General features: G+C 37.7%; 1 protein-coding gene across 3 annotated transcripts in view; it reads left to right on the top strand.

The window, feature by feature from the left end:
* PDS5B (PDS5, regulator of cohesion maintenance, homolog B (S. cerevisiae)) overlaps positions 1-16,447 on the top strand; it is a 93,517-nt gene that overhangs the window by 75,555 nt on the left and 1,515 nt on the right. Inside the window, exons 25-33 of one of the 3 annotated variants that reach the window (XM_010286564.1) lie at positions 534-648; positions 1,009-1,141; positions 1,950-2,069; positions 2,401-2,463; positions 5,035-5,180; positions 7,397-7,496; positions 12,577-13,019; positions 13,111-13,212; positions 16,104-16,245. In XM_010286564.1, coding sequence (XP_010284866.1) covers positions 534-648; positions 1,009-1,141; positions 1,950-2,069; positions 2,401-2,463; positions 5,035-5,180; positions 7,397-7,496; positions 12,577-13,019; positions 13,111-13,212; positions 16,104-16,245 — 1,364 coding nt within the window. Of the gene's footprint in view, positions 1-533; positions 649-1,008; positions 1,142-1,949; positions 2,070-2,400; positions 2,464-5,034; positions 5,181-7,396; positions 7,503-12,576; positions 13,020-13,110; positions 13,213-16,103; positions 16,246-16,447 lie in introns of all 3 variants that reach the window. The other 2 variants (XM_010286557.1, XM_010286572.1) reach the window with 2 other exon arrangements.

Below are 16,447 nucleotides of genomic sequence, written 5' to 3'. Positions count from 1 at the left end.
TGTTACCTCCTATCCCTTCCTTAAACTGATAAGGTAGGCGTGGGTTTGGAGAATATTGTGGCAATTTGACTGCAAAGCCTCTGCAAAGGGCACTTATTTCTTTTCTGTTGACAGCAAAGCTGTACACTGCAATGTCCAAAGAAAGAATAATAGCATATTCTGCAATTGTGCTGGCCTTACATCTTGCAGTTAACATGGATTATGTGATTTGTCCTCACTGCTGGTTTTTAAGTCTTTCAGAATACAGGCTTTGAACTGAGGGAAGGATTGGGCGTAACAGGTGACTGTAGCTGTATTCTCAAGGTAGCTAGAAAATACACAGCCCTGAGTGAGAGATACTTACTTAAAATCTTAATTTTTGCATGCATGAAACATCTGCACATCAACAGTGAGATGCAACATTATAAAGAAATTATAGGCCCACATGTGCCTATACTTTATCTTAATGTATGCTATTTTGCTAATTCCTCTGTAGTAGAAAAGCATATTTGTTGGTATGTAGTCTTCTGATGCATCCTTCTTCTGCTTTTCAGAGAAACTGTTGTCACTTCTACCAGAGTATGTTGTTCCTTATACTATCCATCTTCTAGCTCATGACCCTGATTATGTCAAAGTCCAGGACATTGAACAACTCAAGGACATTAAAGAGTAAGAAAGACTACTTCTAATAATGTTATTTCTGTGGTTAAAACAATCTAACTTTATTCTAAGAAGTTTTAATTTGTTGTGATACCCTGATATGCGGTCCAGTGCACATAATGATAAAATATTGTGAGAATCAGTAGATACGCTTTTTTTCAGTGCTCTGTGATATCTTACAGGGGAACTTTGACCTTCTGCTCATTCTACCTTCATTTCTTTTTTCCTAAAGAATTGGTTTCCCAGACTTAAAACTGGTTTCAAATTCATAATACTAGTAAAACCTAGAGTAAATCACTTTCTCAAATGTGCATTTTAAAAGAATTTCTTTTGCATTTGTATTTGAGGAGTACTGCATTTCTCCTTCAGGTGCCTGTGGTTCATACTGGAAATATTGATGGCTAAAAATGAAAATAACAGTCACGCATTTATCAGAAAAATGGTAGAAAATATCAAACAGACTAAGGATGCTCAAGGACCAGATGATCCAAAAATGAATGAAGTAGGTCATACTTTCTGATTGGAAATTGCAGTTCATTCTGGCCTGCTTCTGCAAATTAGTTGCTTTTTGTTTACACACCAGCATTAAAATGTCTTTCAATAGAATTTTATGTGGGAGATGATACTTTGTGTACTGTAATGACTATATTTATTGTAGTTTGGATGAGAGTTATTTTCTTGTGCTTCAGTAGATCTTGCACATTTGCAAGGAACCTGTAATAGTTTGCAATCCTTCTGTTTCTGTCTCAGTAAGATTATTAAATGCTAACTTTAAATATATATAAACTAATTTTTACTGTTTAAATCATCCACTAAAGTGCTTCATAATATTTCATTTAGAAGTGCAAGAGTAAGCTTAGTGTAGGAAGAAAAGTACATGCATTAAATATCTCCAGTGCATATTGTGTAGTGAATGTATCAAACCCTGACCTTGTTGTTGAGGTTTTTGCATCACATAATGTACAGATTTGTCACTTTTCTGCTTCTCCAACAGAGATGAGATTTTTTAAAAAAAATTTTTTTTTTAGCTTTGTCTTTGAAACCATGGCATATACACTATTCTTAAGCGTAGAAAGATCATAAAAGCTGTCGACTGCTGGGCCTACAGTGCTTTTGTCTTTTGCTGCTATATTTTAGTACCCTGCAATAACACTGTTTAAGATGCAGTCTGATGTTAAATGTTTAAGATGATTGCTTTTTAAACTGTGAGTTCTTGTAGTCCTGTGCTCTAAAGATACTGTCTTTTGTCAAGATTTCTGATGAACTTCTAAAGTGGTGTTTGTTTTTTTTTTAAATTTTATTATTTACAGAAACTGTACACAGTCTGTGATGTAGCAATGAATATCATTATGTCAAAGAGTACAACATACAGTTTGGAATCCCCTAAAGACCCTGTACTTCCAGCCAGATATTTTACTCAACCTGACAAGGTATAACCTTGGCATTTAATTTTTCTTGAGATAAGTCTAAGTCATTGTTAGTTGTAATTCATGTTTTTTTTATTTAACAGTTCTTATAACTTCAGCTTTCTCCCTATTATAATGTAGTTGAAAAATGTATATATTTATATGTTATGTATACACACACTGATTTCTACCCCCCCACCCCCAATATTGTTGTTCAGGTTTAAAATTTCAAAAGCATAAATCATGTAAAGAAAATCTTTCAGGACCACCTGCAAAATATATATAGCTTGTTTGTTTGTTAGTGCTGTGATTTTTATTCTGCTCTGTGTTCTCCCCTCACCCACCCCCCTTACAGAATTTCAGTAACACCAAAAATTATCTTCCTCCGGAAATGAAGTCTTTTTTCACTCCTGGAAAGGTACGTATGGTGGAGGGGTTCTGGGGGTTTTGGTGCTGCGTTTGAGGTTTTGGGGCTTTTTTGTTTTAGTGTTTTGTTTTCAAGAAAACTAATATGTAGTTAATGAAATATTTCAAGTTTAAGAAAATAGATTGTTTCGGCCCAAAGTGTTTATATACCAAAGGTTAGTAAACCATTAGAGAGAAAGAGATAGTAGAAGGGAAAAAAACCAGCTGCTGTCTATGCTGGGTTGGTGGTAGCAGTAGGCAAAGCCTGTTGTTTTGAGAAGGAGAGAGTCTAAAAAAATCCCAACCCCATAATATTTGACCAGTTAACAAAATGGTTGTGTTGTTTTTTTTTTCCTGCAGAAAATTACAATATTGCATATGAAGTGACATTATTTTTAAAATCACATAAATTAATATTTGTCAAAGCTGAATACTGTTTTACAGTATCTTACAAGATAACTGTTCTGTGGTTATATTAATGTTCTTTGTAAATATTGAATGGCAATGTTCTTCCTTCACTAAAACTAAACGCAAGTACTCTTTAGAATAAAATTCAAAATCTAGTAAAGGAAAAGACAAATTCTGGTTTTCATCTGGATTAATGTGTCCTGTTCTAGATTACAGCAGAACATTCATTTGCTACCTTGTAAAAGAAATAAAAGCACAGCATCTTCATTACCCTGAACTTTGCTAATGAAGCATTAGCTGCGAGCTAGTAACTTACTAATAGAGGTGGAAAGCAAGTTACAAAAAAGTGCAGACATACGGGAGTGTCTTTTTGGTTAGAAGCAGTGTCTTTTTGGTTAGAAGCTGAAAGCCAACATTTATTGATTGGAATATATCACCACTGTATTGCGCATTTGAAAATGAAAAGTAGTCTATATGTCAAAAACTGGATGAAAGAACTTAAAACATTCTGCTAGTTTGTCCCAAACTTAATATATTAGGTGTACTGTGGCAATATTAAACAAGAAACATGGTTTATGCTATCACAAAAAATCACAGAATCACAGAATGTTTGAGGTTGGAAGGGACCTCTGGAGGTCTCCTAGTCCAAAGCCCCTGCTCTCTGACTTTCCTCACAAGAAATGCCTCAGTCCCTTCTTCATCTTAGTGGCCCGTTGCTGGACTCCTCAGTAGCTCCATATCTCTCATATATCCTAATTGAAATTCTGTAATTCTTTTGAATCCAAAGGTGGCTTTTATATTATTTTAGAGCTGTAGTGCCAGGTACTCTAGCTCCTTTTTTCTGTTGTTCTAAAATTTTGTAACAAACAACAGAGGTGTATTTGACCACGAAAAATTTTCAGTTGCTTCACCATCGTGAGAGCAATGTGAAATGAAAGTTGGTATAGGGAGTCTTATTTTTAGGAGTGGAAGACTAGCTTGAGTGGATATAAGCAGGGAGCAGCATCTGAGGGCAGCAAGTCTTTGAGGTTCTGTGGGAAGGGAGGAACTGTTAGTGTGGGCCCTGTTAGTGTTAGTCCCTCCTTAGGAAGTCCAATCCAGTGTGAATTTGAACATCTCTCTGATTTTGAGCTCTTTCTGTATTTGCTTATTGATTAATGTTAAGTTCTAAATTAATAGATGTAAATTCTTAAACATGATTTTGTTCTCCCAAGTTTTTTTTTTGGAAAAGATACGCTGTTTTTCTTGTACTTGGTGCAGAGTGAATCTTTGGTTTAAGTGTAAAATTCCCTGTGTCTATAAAAAGTATAATCACATCCATGGTGCATATCTCTGAAAAAGGAACACTCAAAGCTGTTATGATGTACATGTTGAACTTTTTTTAGCTGTCACTAACTTTAGAATCTAATATTGAAATAGAAGATGGATCATGTTAGATAATGAGAAATGTGGGGGATGGTCTTTAATTCAACTTTTTTGCACGTGGGTGTATGGCATAAAGGTGTATTCTCTCTAGGTGTAACTGAACACTTTCAACTCTCTCAAAAGTTACTATAAGCTGGAGGAATTGGGCATGTCTGGAAGATAGTCAACTTAAATGAATAACCTGAAGCTCACCAGTGTCTGGAAATTTTGGAACCTATTAAAAGCCTAACATTTTTAAATCTGTGCATGAAGCATCAGAATCTTCTCCACAATATTTGATTTTTGAGGGTCTCATTCATTCCCAGTTGAAACTAGTGTGGTTTGCCATTACAGCTAAGGCAGTTTAATCGCTTCTTTGCTGAAAGGGATGTCCTACTACAATTTCTGTTTTGCCAGTACAGATGCTTACCTGATCCAAATGGTGAGCTGGTTCAGGCAGCTAAATCAGCAGAAAGCAAACTGCACAAAAAGTCTTGAAACTGCAAGGTCAGGTGAGCACTCAATACTACCAATGAGAAGAGGACTGAATATTAGGGTAGAGAGAATACCGTAGGCAGCTAGCTGCATGATTACAGCTTTTTCAGCTTTTTTTTGGTGTCTGTTGTAATCTTCATATGAAAATGTTTCTAGGTTTGTGTTAAAATTAAGATATTCATTACAGAAAGTGAAATCTGTGAATATTTTAAGCATAGAACATGTTACCAATATATAAAAGTAGATTAAAATAAAGGAAATATATTTTTGGTTTCAGCCCAAAGCAGCCAATGTTCTTGGAGCAGTTAATAAGCCTCTTTCGTCAGCAGGCAAGCAGTCTCAATCCAAATCTTCACGAATGGAAACTGTAAGCAATGCCAGCAGCAGTTCAAATCCAAGCTCTCCAGGAAGGATCAAAGGGAGGTTGGTAGACAACAAAGGAACTTTGATATTTCAAGTATTTGTCATGGAAACTTTAAATATTTCAATAATAAAAAAATGTTTTCTAAGTGAGAAGCAGAATTCTATGGTTTTAAACTAAAAGAGGGTAGACTTAGACTAGATATAAGGAAGAAATGTTTGACAATGAGGGTGGTGAACCACTGGCACAGGTTGCCCAGAGAGGTGGGAGATGCCCCATCCCTGGGAACTTTCAAGGTCAGATTGGATGGGGCTCTGAGCAACCTGCTCTAGTTGAATATGTCCCTGCTCATTTCAGGGGGGGTAGGACGAGATGACCTTTAACAGTCCCTTCCAGCACAAACTCTGCTATGATTTTATGATTCTATTTTGAAGCTATAGTACCACATGGGTATACATGAAACCATGAATTTGGCTTTCTAACCCCAGAAATAAATTTGCATTAAAAAAAATCCAATCACATTCAGAGTTGACTGTAGGAGGGAAGGAAAGCCTCATATGCTTGTTTTGTGTTGTGGGTTTTTTTTAATATATATACACACACCCCATGTATATATGTGTATACACACACGCATACATATACACACATCTGCAGTTCCTAGGAACCATGTGGCCTGCTCTAATGTTAATGCCATAGACAGTGAGGACCAGTAGGCCGTTTTGGTGATCTTGCATGACTTCCTCCTCTATAAGTTTGTCCTGCACTTTGCTGGACTTTGAAATCCAAAAATGTTTAACTGCAGATTCCTCCTTTGATGGAGAGGAGAATATACTGTAATGCTAGAGAAGTCTTCTTCTAGTTACCTGCCTTTAAAAATTCCAACTTATTTTGTGTTAATTTTTTAGTTTATTCATCAGTTACTGTATCTTCTTGTGTTCATTTTTTAACTGAAAGTCGCATTATCAATAATATTTTTTATAGACAGTTAGCGATTGCCTTGCCCCCCCATACATTTTCTTACATCAGTTCAAAACTGTGAGGAAATCGTATGTTTGAAAATAAAACTTCTCATTTGGTACTTCTGTGACTACTTTATATATAGTATTAATTTTAAACATAGTGCAGTGTTTTACAAGAAGTACCTCTTAACTCTGTGGAAAGTCCACAGAAAGGCTTATTTCTTACACACCATGCAGGTTCACATGACGAAACACATTATTAGCTAAAGACAGGTTGGAATCTAGATCCTTCTTTATATCCAGTGAAATGAATCTGAGACCAATACTGCTGTACATCCAGTTCATTTTAAAAAAATGCTGCACTCACAGCTTAGTGTGTTCTGTCATCTTCATGATCTCCCCAGTTCACCTAAGTTAAAATTATTAGAGTTTTGAGTGGAGATACCAAAGAAGAACAACAGCCCTGTAGAAGTGATGGTAATGATTCAGTACTGAATTGGTATTCAGTCTGACTGAACAGATGCAAGCTTGCCTGTATATATTAAAACAATGTATAAAAACTGAGCTTCCAATTACATCACAGTTATTAAAGATTTTATACTTGTAGGGGTGAGAACGTCTTTATCAGTCTATGCAGTGCCCGGGCCAGGGAGTTAAGAGTTTATGTATTTGAATACCACTTTTCATTTCAGTGCATAACATCTTTCTTTTAATTAAAAAACATTTTTAAATGTTGCTTCTACCTACCCCAGGGAAGATGAAGCAATGACTTCTGTGTATTGACTTTTGTATATGACCTTTTTTTAATCTGTGGGTCTTAATGTTTTACATATGCAGGAGGTAGTATTGTCCACATTTACATATGTAGAAACTGAAATAAAAATGAAATTGCTGCCCTAAATAACAACAGAAACATGAGATATGAACTGGTCTCTGAAATGTAAATCTGCTGTTTTATTGCCTAAACCTCACCATAGGAAAGTATGTTTTGCCTGTTTTTTCTGTGGGGATCTTTGATGGGGATGTGAAAGTGTATGCAAATGTATACAAATGCACCGTTCTCTTGTAACTCAAGCTCTTCTGTTTCAAAAAGCTACTTCTCTTTCCCAGTGAAAAAAGAAAACTTGACTTACGTTTGACACCTTTGTACTGAAACTTAGGTGTTCTGCCTTGTGATACGTGGTGGCTGTAGTAGCCAGACTGAAAGGTTCTTTCTGCCTCATTATTCATGGTTTAGGAATAGATTTCTTCTGAAGATTGTTGTTCTCAGTATCTTTTAAGTAACTGCCCACTGTGTTATAAATGTTTCTTTATTCTAGGCTTGACAGTACTGAAATGGACCACAGTGAAAATGAAGAATTCACACTGGCTTCGCCCTTACCAGGGAAGAAAACTGACAAAAGGGACGACTCTGATCTTGTAAGGGTGAGCTGTTTGGTTGCATGGCAGATGTTTCATTTTAAATCACCAGGATTTTAAAATAAAAATTAATGTGGTTGTACTTGATATCATTCAAGAAAATATGCTGAAATACGAATCTGAGTTCATGTTGTAAACTACTGGAAAATGTGTTAAGAGTTGGATATGAGAATGCAATGAAAAAAGGTTCAATTTGTCTGTACATTATATGCATACTTACCTTTGCATCATACTGGCAACTCCCGTAAGCTTTCAAGATTGCCAGTTATGATTTGCAGGATATTGACAATATTGACGGGGTAGATACTGCTAGAGCTAGATTGATGAGAGTTAGTCCACAATTTGTCTCATTCTCAGGATTCATTGATGCAACATTTGGGGCATTGTTCAAGTTGATAGCTTCCTTGGACTTCTGTTCCACACTATACAGTAGAAATTTTATTTTATGTTTCTTGATGTTTAATTGAAGTATAGTTTTGGAACAATAAATTGGATTAATTTAAGAATGATCAACTAATCTGGAGTTTTGGGGAAGCAGTTTAATCTGAAATTTCAGATTGCCTTCTGAGGTTGTAAAAGTCTGTATACTATATGGTTTCTTTCTCACAGCTATCAAAGTGATAATATCTCATTTCAGTGTTGATGCATTATAATTTTCACCTTTTTTTGTATTGTCCCATCGCTGGTTCTAAGGCATGTTGTCCTTTTCCAGCCAGCTGTGTTTTCCTTTCAACACCTGTAAGAAATAGCAACTGTTTGTTCTCTGGTGATCTGGAATACCAAGCGGGGACAATGATTTGACACTGAAGTTCAAGGAAGAGTTGTCTGAATAGCCATATGGATTCTGTTTTCTTGCATGCAACTTGTACTGCAGTGAAGGAAAATGCTTGGTTCTGAATGCCAGGTATCACAAGTAGCAGCTGCAGCATGATTTTAAAGCTCTCTGTTCATAATATGGTCTTCAACAGGCTTTTAGGGTAGAGTGAGCTAGCTAACTGATACACATAGACCAATACAATCCTATAGGATGTAAAATCGTCTTAATGATTAACAGGCAAATTGCCTGTGCTGTTAGAGAAACGAACTGTTCTGTGAGAACATTGAACCCCAAGGGGTGGCAGAATGGTGTCAATGCTATGCTCTTTTACAGTGTCAGGATCATTCAGGAGAAATTACATGTCTCTGTCTCAAGGATTTTAGTGAATGACCACTAACCAAGCCTATCAGTGTTGAAGAGGGATTTGGACAATGCCCTTAATATGCTTTAACTTTGGTCAGCCCTGAAGTAGTCAGGCAGTTGGACTAGATGATCATTGTAGGTCCCTTCCAATGGAAAATATTCCACCCTTCTTCCACCTCAACCAAGGCATTTGAGAGTGGTAGACCTTTGAAAGTGGTAGCCTTGTACTTACTAATTCTTACTGATGGATTTATGTATTTCTGTAGCTCAGTAATGCTAATGGCTCCTAATGAGGATATCAAAACTGGTTTGGACTCTAACTCATGTAGTGCTTTAATACATTAATGAAATTATAAACAGGCTAAATATTGTCTCAAGTAGTATTTACGCCTGTATAATAATACAGGAAAATAAACCACTAAAGAAAATGATAATTGTATTGTAATTCAAAGAGCAGTTCAAATAATAAGAATTTCACATACCACTAGTAAATTTTGATTCTTTGTGGCTTAATAACAGTTGGAAGTCTGTAGTATTTTTGTAGTATTTGGGATATGCATGAAAAAGTAATAATAGAAACAAGATCAGATTTGTTACAACTGGATTTTCTAGAATGCATTAAAGATGTCCTATATCTGACATCACTGCTGCTTTATTTTTTTTGACTGTCTCTGACATTTCTCTGTTCTCCCAGTGGCAGTCAGTCTGCATTTTTCTAGGTTGCTTGGGACATAAGCTACTGACTAGTAAAAATGTCCTGAATTTTTGCTTGTCTTGAAGTGCAAATAACCATTTTGCACTGTGATATCTTGTGGGAAAAACAAACTGCCTTATAATAAAACCAGAAGAATCAGGAGTCTCTTGCCAAAAAAACCTAAACCTGTCTTGCTGATGCTTCCTGTATCAATATGTCCCTTTAGTTGTAAAACTTGAAAACTCTGAAAGTCCAAACAGGTGCTTGCACGCAATTCCTGTTTAGAAGCATTAGGTTGAATTGGTAACTGACAAAGTGAAGTGATAGAGCAAATACAGTTTAGTATTTCAAGTACTTTTGAGGGAATTTGCATTTCACTTCGAATATGTGGACAAGTTGCTTAAGGTATTGATTCAGAACTCATTTTGGGGTTTTTTGGAGCTGAGCAGCAGATTATAGTAAGCATTAACTGAGAAGCAGAATTGTAATCGGGGACTGGCAAGTCCATGTTTTAAAGATGTCACTATTCAGGATATTGGTCCAGGTTACATCATAGAGTAACATGTTCATTCTAAGGTTGTGGGACACTGTTTAACCTGAAGGATAAACTTTACTTTGAAACTTGGCTACAACTATTTATGTAATAAAAGCAGCTGCAATAATAGATGTTCATAACCACTGCAAAAGCTAACAGAACAGGGAATAACGAGGACGTCACTGATCTAGATCAATGGTTTTGTCACTGAAATCATGAACTGGCAGGAGATGTCATTGTTGTTAAAACGTTTTTTTCTTACTTCCTTCTAGCGTGATTCTTTGTCCATCAATTTCTTTTCCTTTTTTTTTTCCCCTCATACCTCTTCTAGTTTTTCTTTCTGCATTTTCTTGACCAGAGTTTATGGCTAAAGTGGAGACATACATTTGTAAGCTGACTTCTATTTTAAGTCACAAGGGAGATGTGAAGGAAGAAAACCCCACACACAATCTGGTTTTAAGTGGCATAATTGTAATTATGTAGATTAAATTGCAATGAGGCAAATAATAATAAATTAGTGTTTATATATGTTGAAATACAGTAACATTAGTTTGAAATAACCGTTGGTATGAAACTGTGAAATACTGTAAATATTTGAACTTCTGGACCATTTCATGGTCCAAAATGAAATAGTCATGGTCTCCATGAAATGGTAGGTGGGCAAACTTTTTTCACCCAGGGGTAAGGGTTGGTTGGGGCAATCCTTCTGGCCCTAATAGCTGCTTGTTGAAGTCTTTGCACTCTTTTACGGCACTTTACTGTGCACTTTAGAGAACTAGAGCATGGAGAGGTAAAGAATCATAGAACCATTTGGGTTGGAAAAGACCTTTAAGATCATCGAGTCCAACTGTTAACCTAGCACTGCCAAGTCCACCACTAAACTGTGTCCTTAAGCACCACATCTACACCTCCCTGGGCAGCCTGTTCCAATGCTTGACAACCCTTTCAGTAAAGAATTTTTCCCTAATATGCAATCTAAACCTCCTCTGGCACAACTTGAGACCATTTCCTCTTGTCCTATCTCTTGTTACTTGGGAAAAGACACCGACACCCACCTTGCTACAACCTCCTTTCAGGTAGTTGTACAGAGCAGTAAGGTCTCCTATGAACTTCCGTTTTTCCAGGCAAAACAACCCCAGTTCCCTGAGCTGGCCCTCGTAAGACTTGTTCTCCAGACTCCTCACCAGCTTCGTTGCCCTTCTCTGGACACGCTCCAGCAACTCCATGTCTGTCTTATAGTGAGCGGCCCAAAACTGAAGACAGTATTTGAGGTGCAGCCTCACCAGTGCTGAGTACAGGGACATGATCACTTCACTTCACAAGGTCCTGCACCTGGGTTGGGGCAGTCCCCAGTATCAGTACAGACCGGGGAATAAGAGACTGAAAGCAGCCCTGCCGAGAAGGACTTGGAGGTACTGGTGGATGAAAAACTGAACAGGAGCCAGCAGTGTGTGCTCACAGCCCAGAAATCCAATTGTATCCTGGGCTGCATCAAAGAAGTGTGGCCAGCAGGTTGAGGGAGGGGATTCTGCACCTCTGCTCTGCTGAGACGCCACCTGGAGCACCCTACTGCATCCAGGTCTGGAGCCTTCAGCACAGGAAAGACGTGGACCTGTTGGAGCGGGTCCAGAGGAGGGCCACAGAAATGATCCAAGGGATGGAACACCTCTCCTGTGAGGACAGGCTGAGAGGGTTGAGTTGTTCAGCCTGGAGAAGAGAAGGCCCTGGGGAGACCTTCTTGCAGCCTTCCAGTACTCAAAGGGGGCTTGTAAGAAAGATGGGGACAGACTTTTTGCAGGACCTGTTGCCATAGGACAAGCGGTAATGGTTTTAAACAAAAAGGGGGTAGACTTAGACTAGGTAGAAGGAAGAAATTTTTGACAATGAGGGTGGTGAGCCACTGGCACAGGTTGGCCAGAGAGGTGGGAGATGCCCCATCCCTGGAAACTTTCAAGATCAGGTTGGAGGTGGCTCTGAGCAACCTTCTCTAGTTGAAGATGTCCCTGCTTACTGCAGGGGGGTTGGACTAGATGACCTTTAAAGGTCCCTTCAAACCCAAACTATTCTATGGTTCTTTAAAGGATTGGATGTGGTTTTTTTGCTGCACAGAGCAAATGTTGAGTCTTCGTGCAGCTCTGATAGCAGTGTTTTGACAGCTACCACTAATTCCTGTGCTTCTGTTCTTCAGTGATAAATTCAGGTTGCCCGAGTCTCTGTATTAGTCCCTTGCCACTGCCAGCATGGGAGCCAGGCATAAGCACCCTGCAGCTCACAACAGAGCTGAAGCCACAAGCTGACAATTCCCATACTCTGATCTTTATTTTTTCCTATTGATAAAAATACAGTTATGGATGTTCTAGCCAATTGTGTTTGCCACAGCTGAGGATACAAATGAGGAAGACCTTACACACTTCAGTGTTTTAACTGTTCACCTTTGAAATATTTTTTTCTCTCTTGTCTGGTGTTTTATATGTATGTATGTGTTTATACTTTTGCAAAGGATTTTGAACTGCATATGGCAGACAATCTGTGTAACTTGAAGACTCGTTATCTTGTTGAGGGGGAGTTTCTGTAGCTTTTGCGTATGTGACAGTTTAATATGGCAGTTCAATTTTTTAATTTGAAGATTTTAAATTTTTTTTAAATTTAATTTGAAAATTTACCTTTTCAGTCAGAGATGGAGAAGCCTAGAGGAAGGAAGAAAGCAGCTATCACAGATTCAGAAGAGAAACTAAGCATAGATGATCTGAATAAACTGGGTCAAGAGCAAAAACTTAGAGGTAGTCAGCGAGGAAGGAAGAGACCTGCAGTTGTTTCCGAATCTGATGAAACACAATGGCAAGAGGAAAAAAGGCTAAAAGAAGATGTAATAGAAAGTGAGGATGAACAGAACAGTCCACCAAAGAAAGGGAGAAGAGGACGTCCTCCCAAAGCAAATAATGGGGGAACACCAAAGGAAGAACCAGTAGCAAAGTCATCAAAACGGAGCAAAAAAAAACAAACGCCAGCAGCTGCAGCAGAAGAGGAGGAGGAGGAGGAAGAGCGGCAAACTGAAAACATTGAACAAAAACCAAAAGGCAGGCAAAATAGGACACAGAAAAGAACACAGCAAAGGTAAGTCCATCTTCTTCTAAGCTGCATCTTTTTTATCCTTGGACATTAGTTATAATTTGATACTTTGCAATTTGGGTCTTCCTCAAAACAGAGCAGAACCATCTGAAACTAGTACAGTTGAATCAGCACAGTCTACGCCACAGAAAGGACGAGGAAGGCCATCAAAAACACCACCATCACAGCAAAAAAAAGTGTAAGTGGTGAATATTTTCTAAATTTGTGTTTAGTGAAAATTAAAAATATGCCTCCCTGCCCCCAAACAATCATCTACTGAAAATATTTCAGAATACTTAAATTGACAGTTAAGAAAACAAATTGTCATTGTTATTTCTAAAATGTTCTCCCTAGCTGCTTCTCCTAGAGCATCTCAAACCAGAGCAAGAGGCTACGAGTAAGTTTTTAATGTGCTCAGGTAGCATATATGTAGCTTTGCTCTTCTAGGAGAAAAGTCAATAAAGCACATGAGGGCCTTGAAGACAGGGCTTTATTACGACTTCAAGGCATGAAAAGTGCTCCGGTTTTTTTTTGCATAGGGAGGAAGAATCAAATTGTTACTGTGGTGAAACAGTATTGTGGAGAATAAGTTTATTCTGTTTCTTCTTAAATGAATGTTCACTTACTTTCCAATTTGTGGCCTTCTTATTATCCACTTGAATCATTTCAAATGAATAAAATGTGCTACAATCTATGAAGGATAGTAGCTCTTGAAAATTCTGAGGTGTAGTACGCTCCAAAATGAAGGTAAACTCTGTGGCTATCTTCATTTTCTTGTGCCTACTGTAGGAAACTATGGGTATCTCTACCTTTTCTCTACATATATATGCAATATATGTAAAGCAGAAGTGTTTAAGTAGACGGGACTTACTGGGCCGCTGGTGGTTGTTTTGGGTTTTTTCCATACCAGAGATCTTTGCTTGAAGAAGCGTGTACCCTCAATTCAAATTCTAGTTTCACATTGGGTCGTGTGTTCTGGCATTTTTCCACACACAATATCCCAACCTTTACAGTGTTCTGTTTCCCCACCTCAGGTCAGACCTCTCCTGCTGCTTTACTCTGTAACCACCTAACACTGTCTTAGTTACTACAGAAGTGCTACATGTGCAGTGGAACAAGAGTTGGAAGCTGCTACTGCCATGTAGAGAAGACATGCCAACAAGTTCTTGTTGGGTGATGTGTTACGTGGCATTTGTCAAAGATGCCCTTTAGTAAATACTTAAGTAGCTTCTGATTCATTTCTTGGTGAAATTGGTGAACTCAGTGTGGTTCTTTACTGCATTTTAAACAGAAAGTAAACTGTATCAGTACACATGATTAACAGGCAGAGCTCTTGTTCATGTTGTACATACATTGTTCCTGGCATGAGGAGCCCAAGTAAGTTGGTTCAGGGTTCACAGTTGTTGGGTCTATTCCAGATTTCATCCAAAAAAATATTATGTGTATTTTTTATTTTTTGTGATCAGACCACCTGAATTTTGACTGTCCTTTTTATAAATCTGCAAGAAAAAGGTAAGACTGTGGTAATTCCTCAGTCTTCAAAGTGTATTGTAGTCAGACCTTTCTCCCTTTTCTACATACATATCTATAGCAGTTTTAACTGAAGGGAGTTGATAGACAGAGCAGCACTGTGTATCACAAGATAGAATATATTTAATCCAAATGCTTAAAACTTTGTTATCTCCTTGGGGATGGATTTGGCATAAGAATTTGTGGTTTTACCTATGAGGTGATGGTGTATAACCTATTTCTGATAGCGGATTTGGTTACCAATTAGTGCATGTGAACTGGCTCATTTTTGTACTGTGTGAAAGGATGAACCTAGCTTGTGACTAATTCTTATGCTTTTTTTTCAATTGTGTTGCTTCTATCAGCCATGGAAGGCTTGAGTTGGGCTAATTTGTATTGTTTCTCAAAAGATGTCATGTTGGTTGGTGCTGAAAGCCACACTATAGTATAATTATAGCATGTACTTGTATGTAATATTAAATTATATATATATAATATATAATACGCAATGGTATATAATTATAATATGCAATTCAGAGATTTTATTTTGTACAAATTTTAGTGTGGTTCTCAGGACTGAAAATTCCTGCCACATGTGTGGTGTGATGCTCTCAAAGGACAATTCTTCTGGATCTGTATGCCCCCACTGGGGTTGAAGTGTGTTTGTCGTTTGCCTGGAACAGTTTCTGGTTTACTTTAATCCATAAAGTCACCTAATTTGGGTGCACCAAGACAACTTCATGAATCAAACCAAACTGCAGTAAGCAGGATGATTCAGTGATTTGATTCTGACCTGTGCTAATGACCCAAACCAAAATGGTAATGTGGGTGCAGCTGTGTAGTTTTAGATGCGTATCTAGTTGGCTCTTTTTTTAAGGTGTGCTGAGGATGAGTTCTCATTTTAAGCATTTTAAGCAAATGGGTGCTTTTTGCTTATGGTTCAGCTCCCATGACTAACAAAGGCAATTTAAGATATTGTTGACTGATTGTTCTTGATTATCCTGATTAAGGTATTGTTATCCTGATTATCCCTAACTCTTAGCATGAGCTAGCTGACTTGCAGTTAAGTTTGTTACAGTGTTAATTTAATAAAAAGCAATATGGGTTCTTCTAAGTCTGAAAATACAGATGCAGTTACTCAAATTTTGTTGTGTATAAACTGTGGAAGTAGAATGCATCTACTTGTGGAATTGAAGGGAAAAAAAAAACCCCAATATTCAGTCTCTGTCTGTTTGGCTTTTCCTTTTCAGTAGTTACTGTTGTGTCGACCTTCTTTGGCCTGTATTCTGGCACTGAAGAGGAAAAATCTGTCTTGTCTGTAGATGCAAAAATTGTTCAATTTTGTACTCCTAGCCCTCTCTTCTGGAAGAATTTGGTTTTCAAATGCTCTTGTCCGCCCTCCTAGTTCCAGTTCTATTCCGTGTATGGATGAACTAGATAGGTATATAAGATAGAAGTGTTATATAACATGATATTTTAAGGCTGCTGTTCTTGTAAAGTAGAATGTTTGCTCTCATATGATTTATACATGTCCAGATCCATATACTGTGAAACTGATCTTTATTTTTCTTCTGATTATAGCCGTGCAGGACGTTCCAAGCAAGCAGCCAGCAAGGAGAATGAATCTAGTGAAGAGATGGATGTATTTCAGAGTAGTTCACCTGTCAGTGATGACATTCCCCAGGAAGAAGTAATGGAAGAAGAGGAAGTTTCCACAATAAATGTAAGAGAAATGCCTAAGATTTTCTTTGTGAGTCTTGGTAGAGAATAACTTCTGTTCTTAGAACTTAACCTTCCTCCTTTAAAAAGAATGAGGTGATTCTCAACTGCCAGCGTTGTGTAGTGGCGCTGCGCTGTAGTTTCCCAGAGAAGCTGCATTTCTTAGAAAATGTCAATTTTTGTCAAGCATCCTAAATTTTCTCTTC

This window comes from Phaethon lepturus, unplaced genomic scaffold, assembly GCF_000687285.1.
Source record: "Phaethon lepturus isolate BGI_N335 unplaced genomic scaffold, ASM68728v1 scaffold1440, whole genome shotgun sequence".
In the NCBI taxonomy this organism is placed as follows: Eukaryota; Metazoa; Chordata; class Aves; order Phaethontiformes; family Phaethontidae; genus Phaethon; species Phaethon lepturus.
Note: the sequence above shows the minus strand (reverse complement) of the source record. Positions and strands in the feature narration are given on the sequence as shown.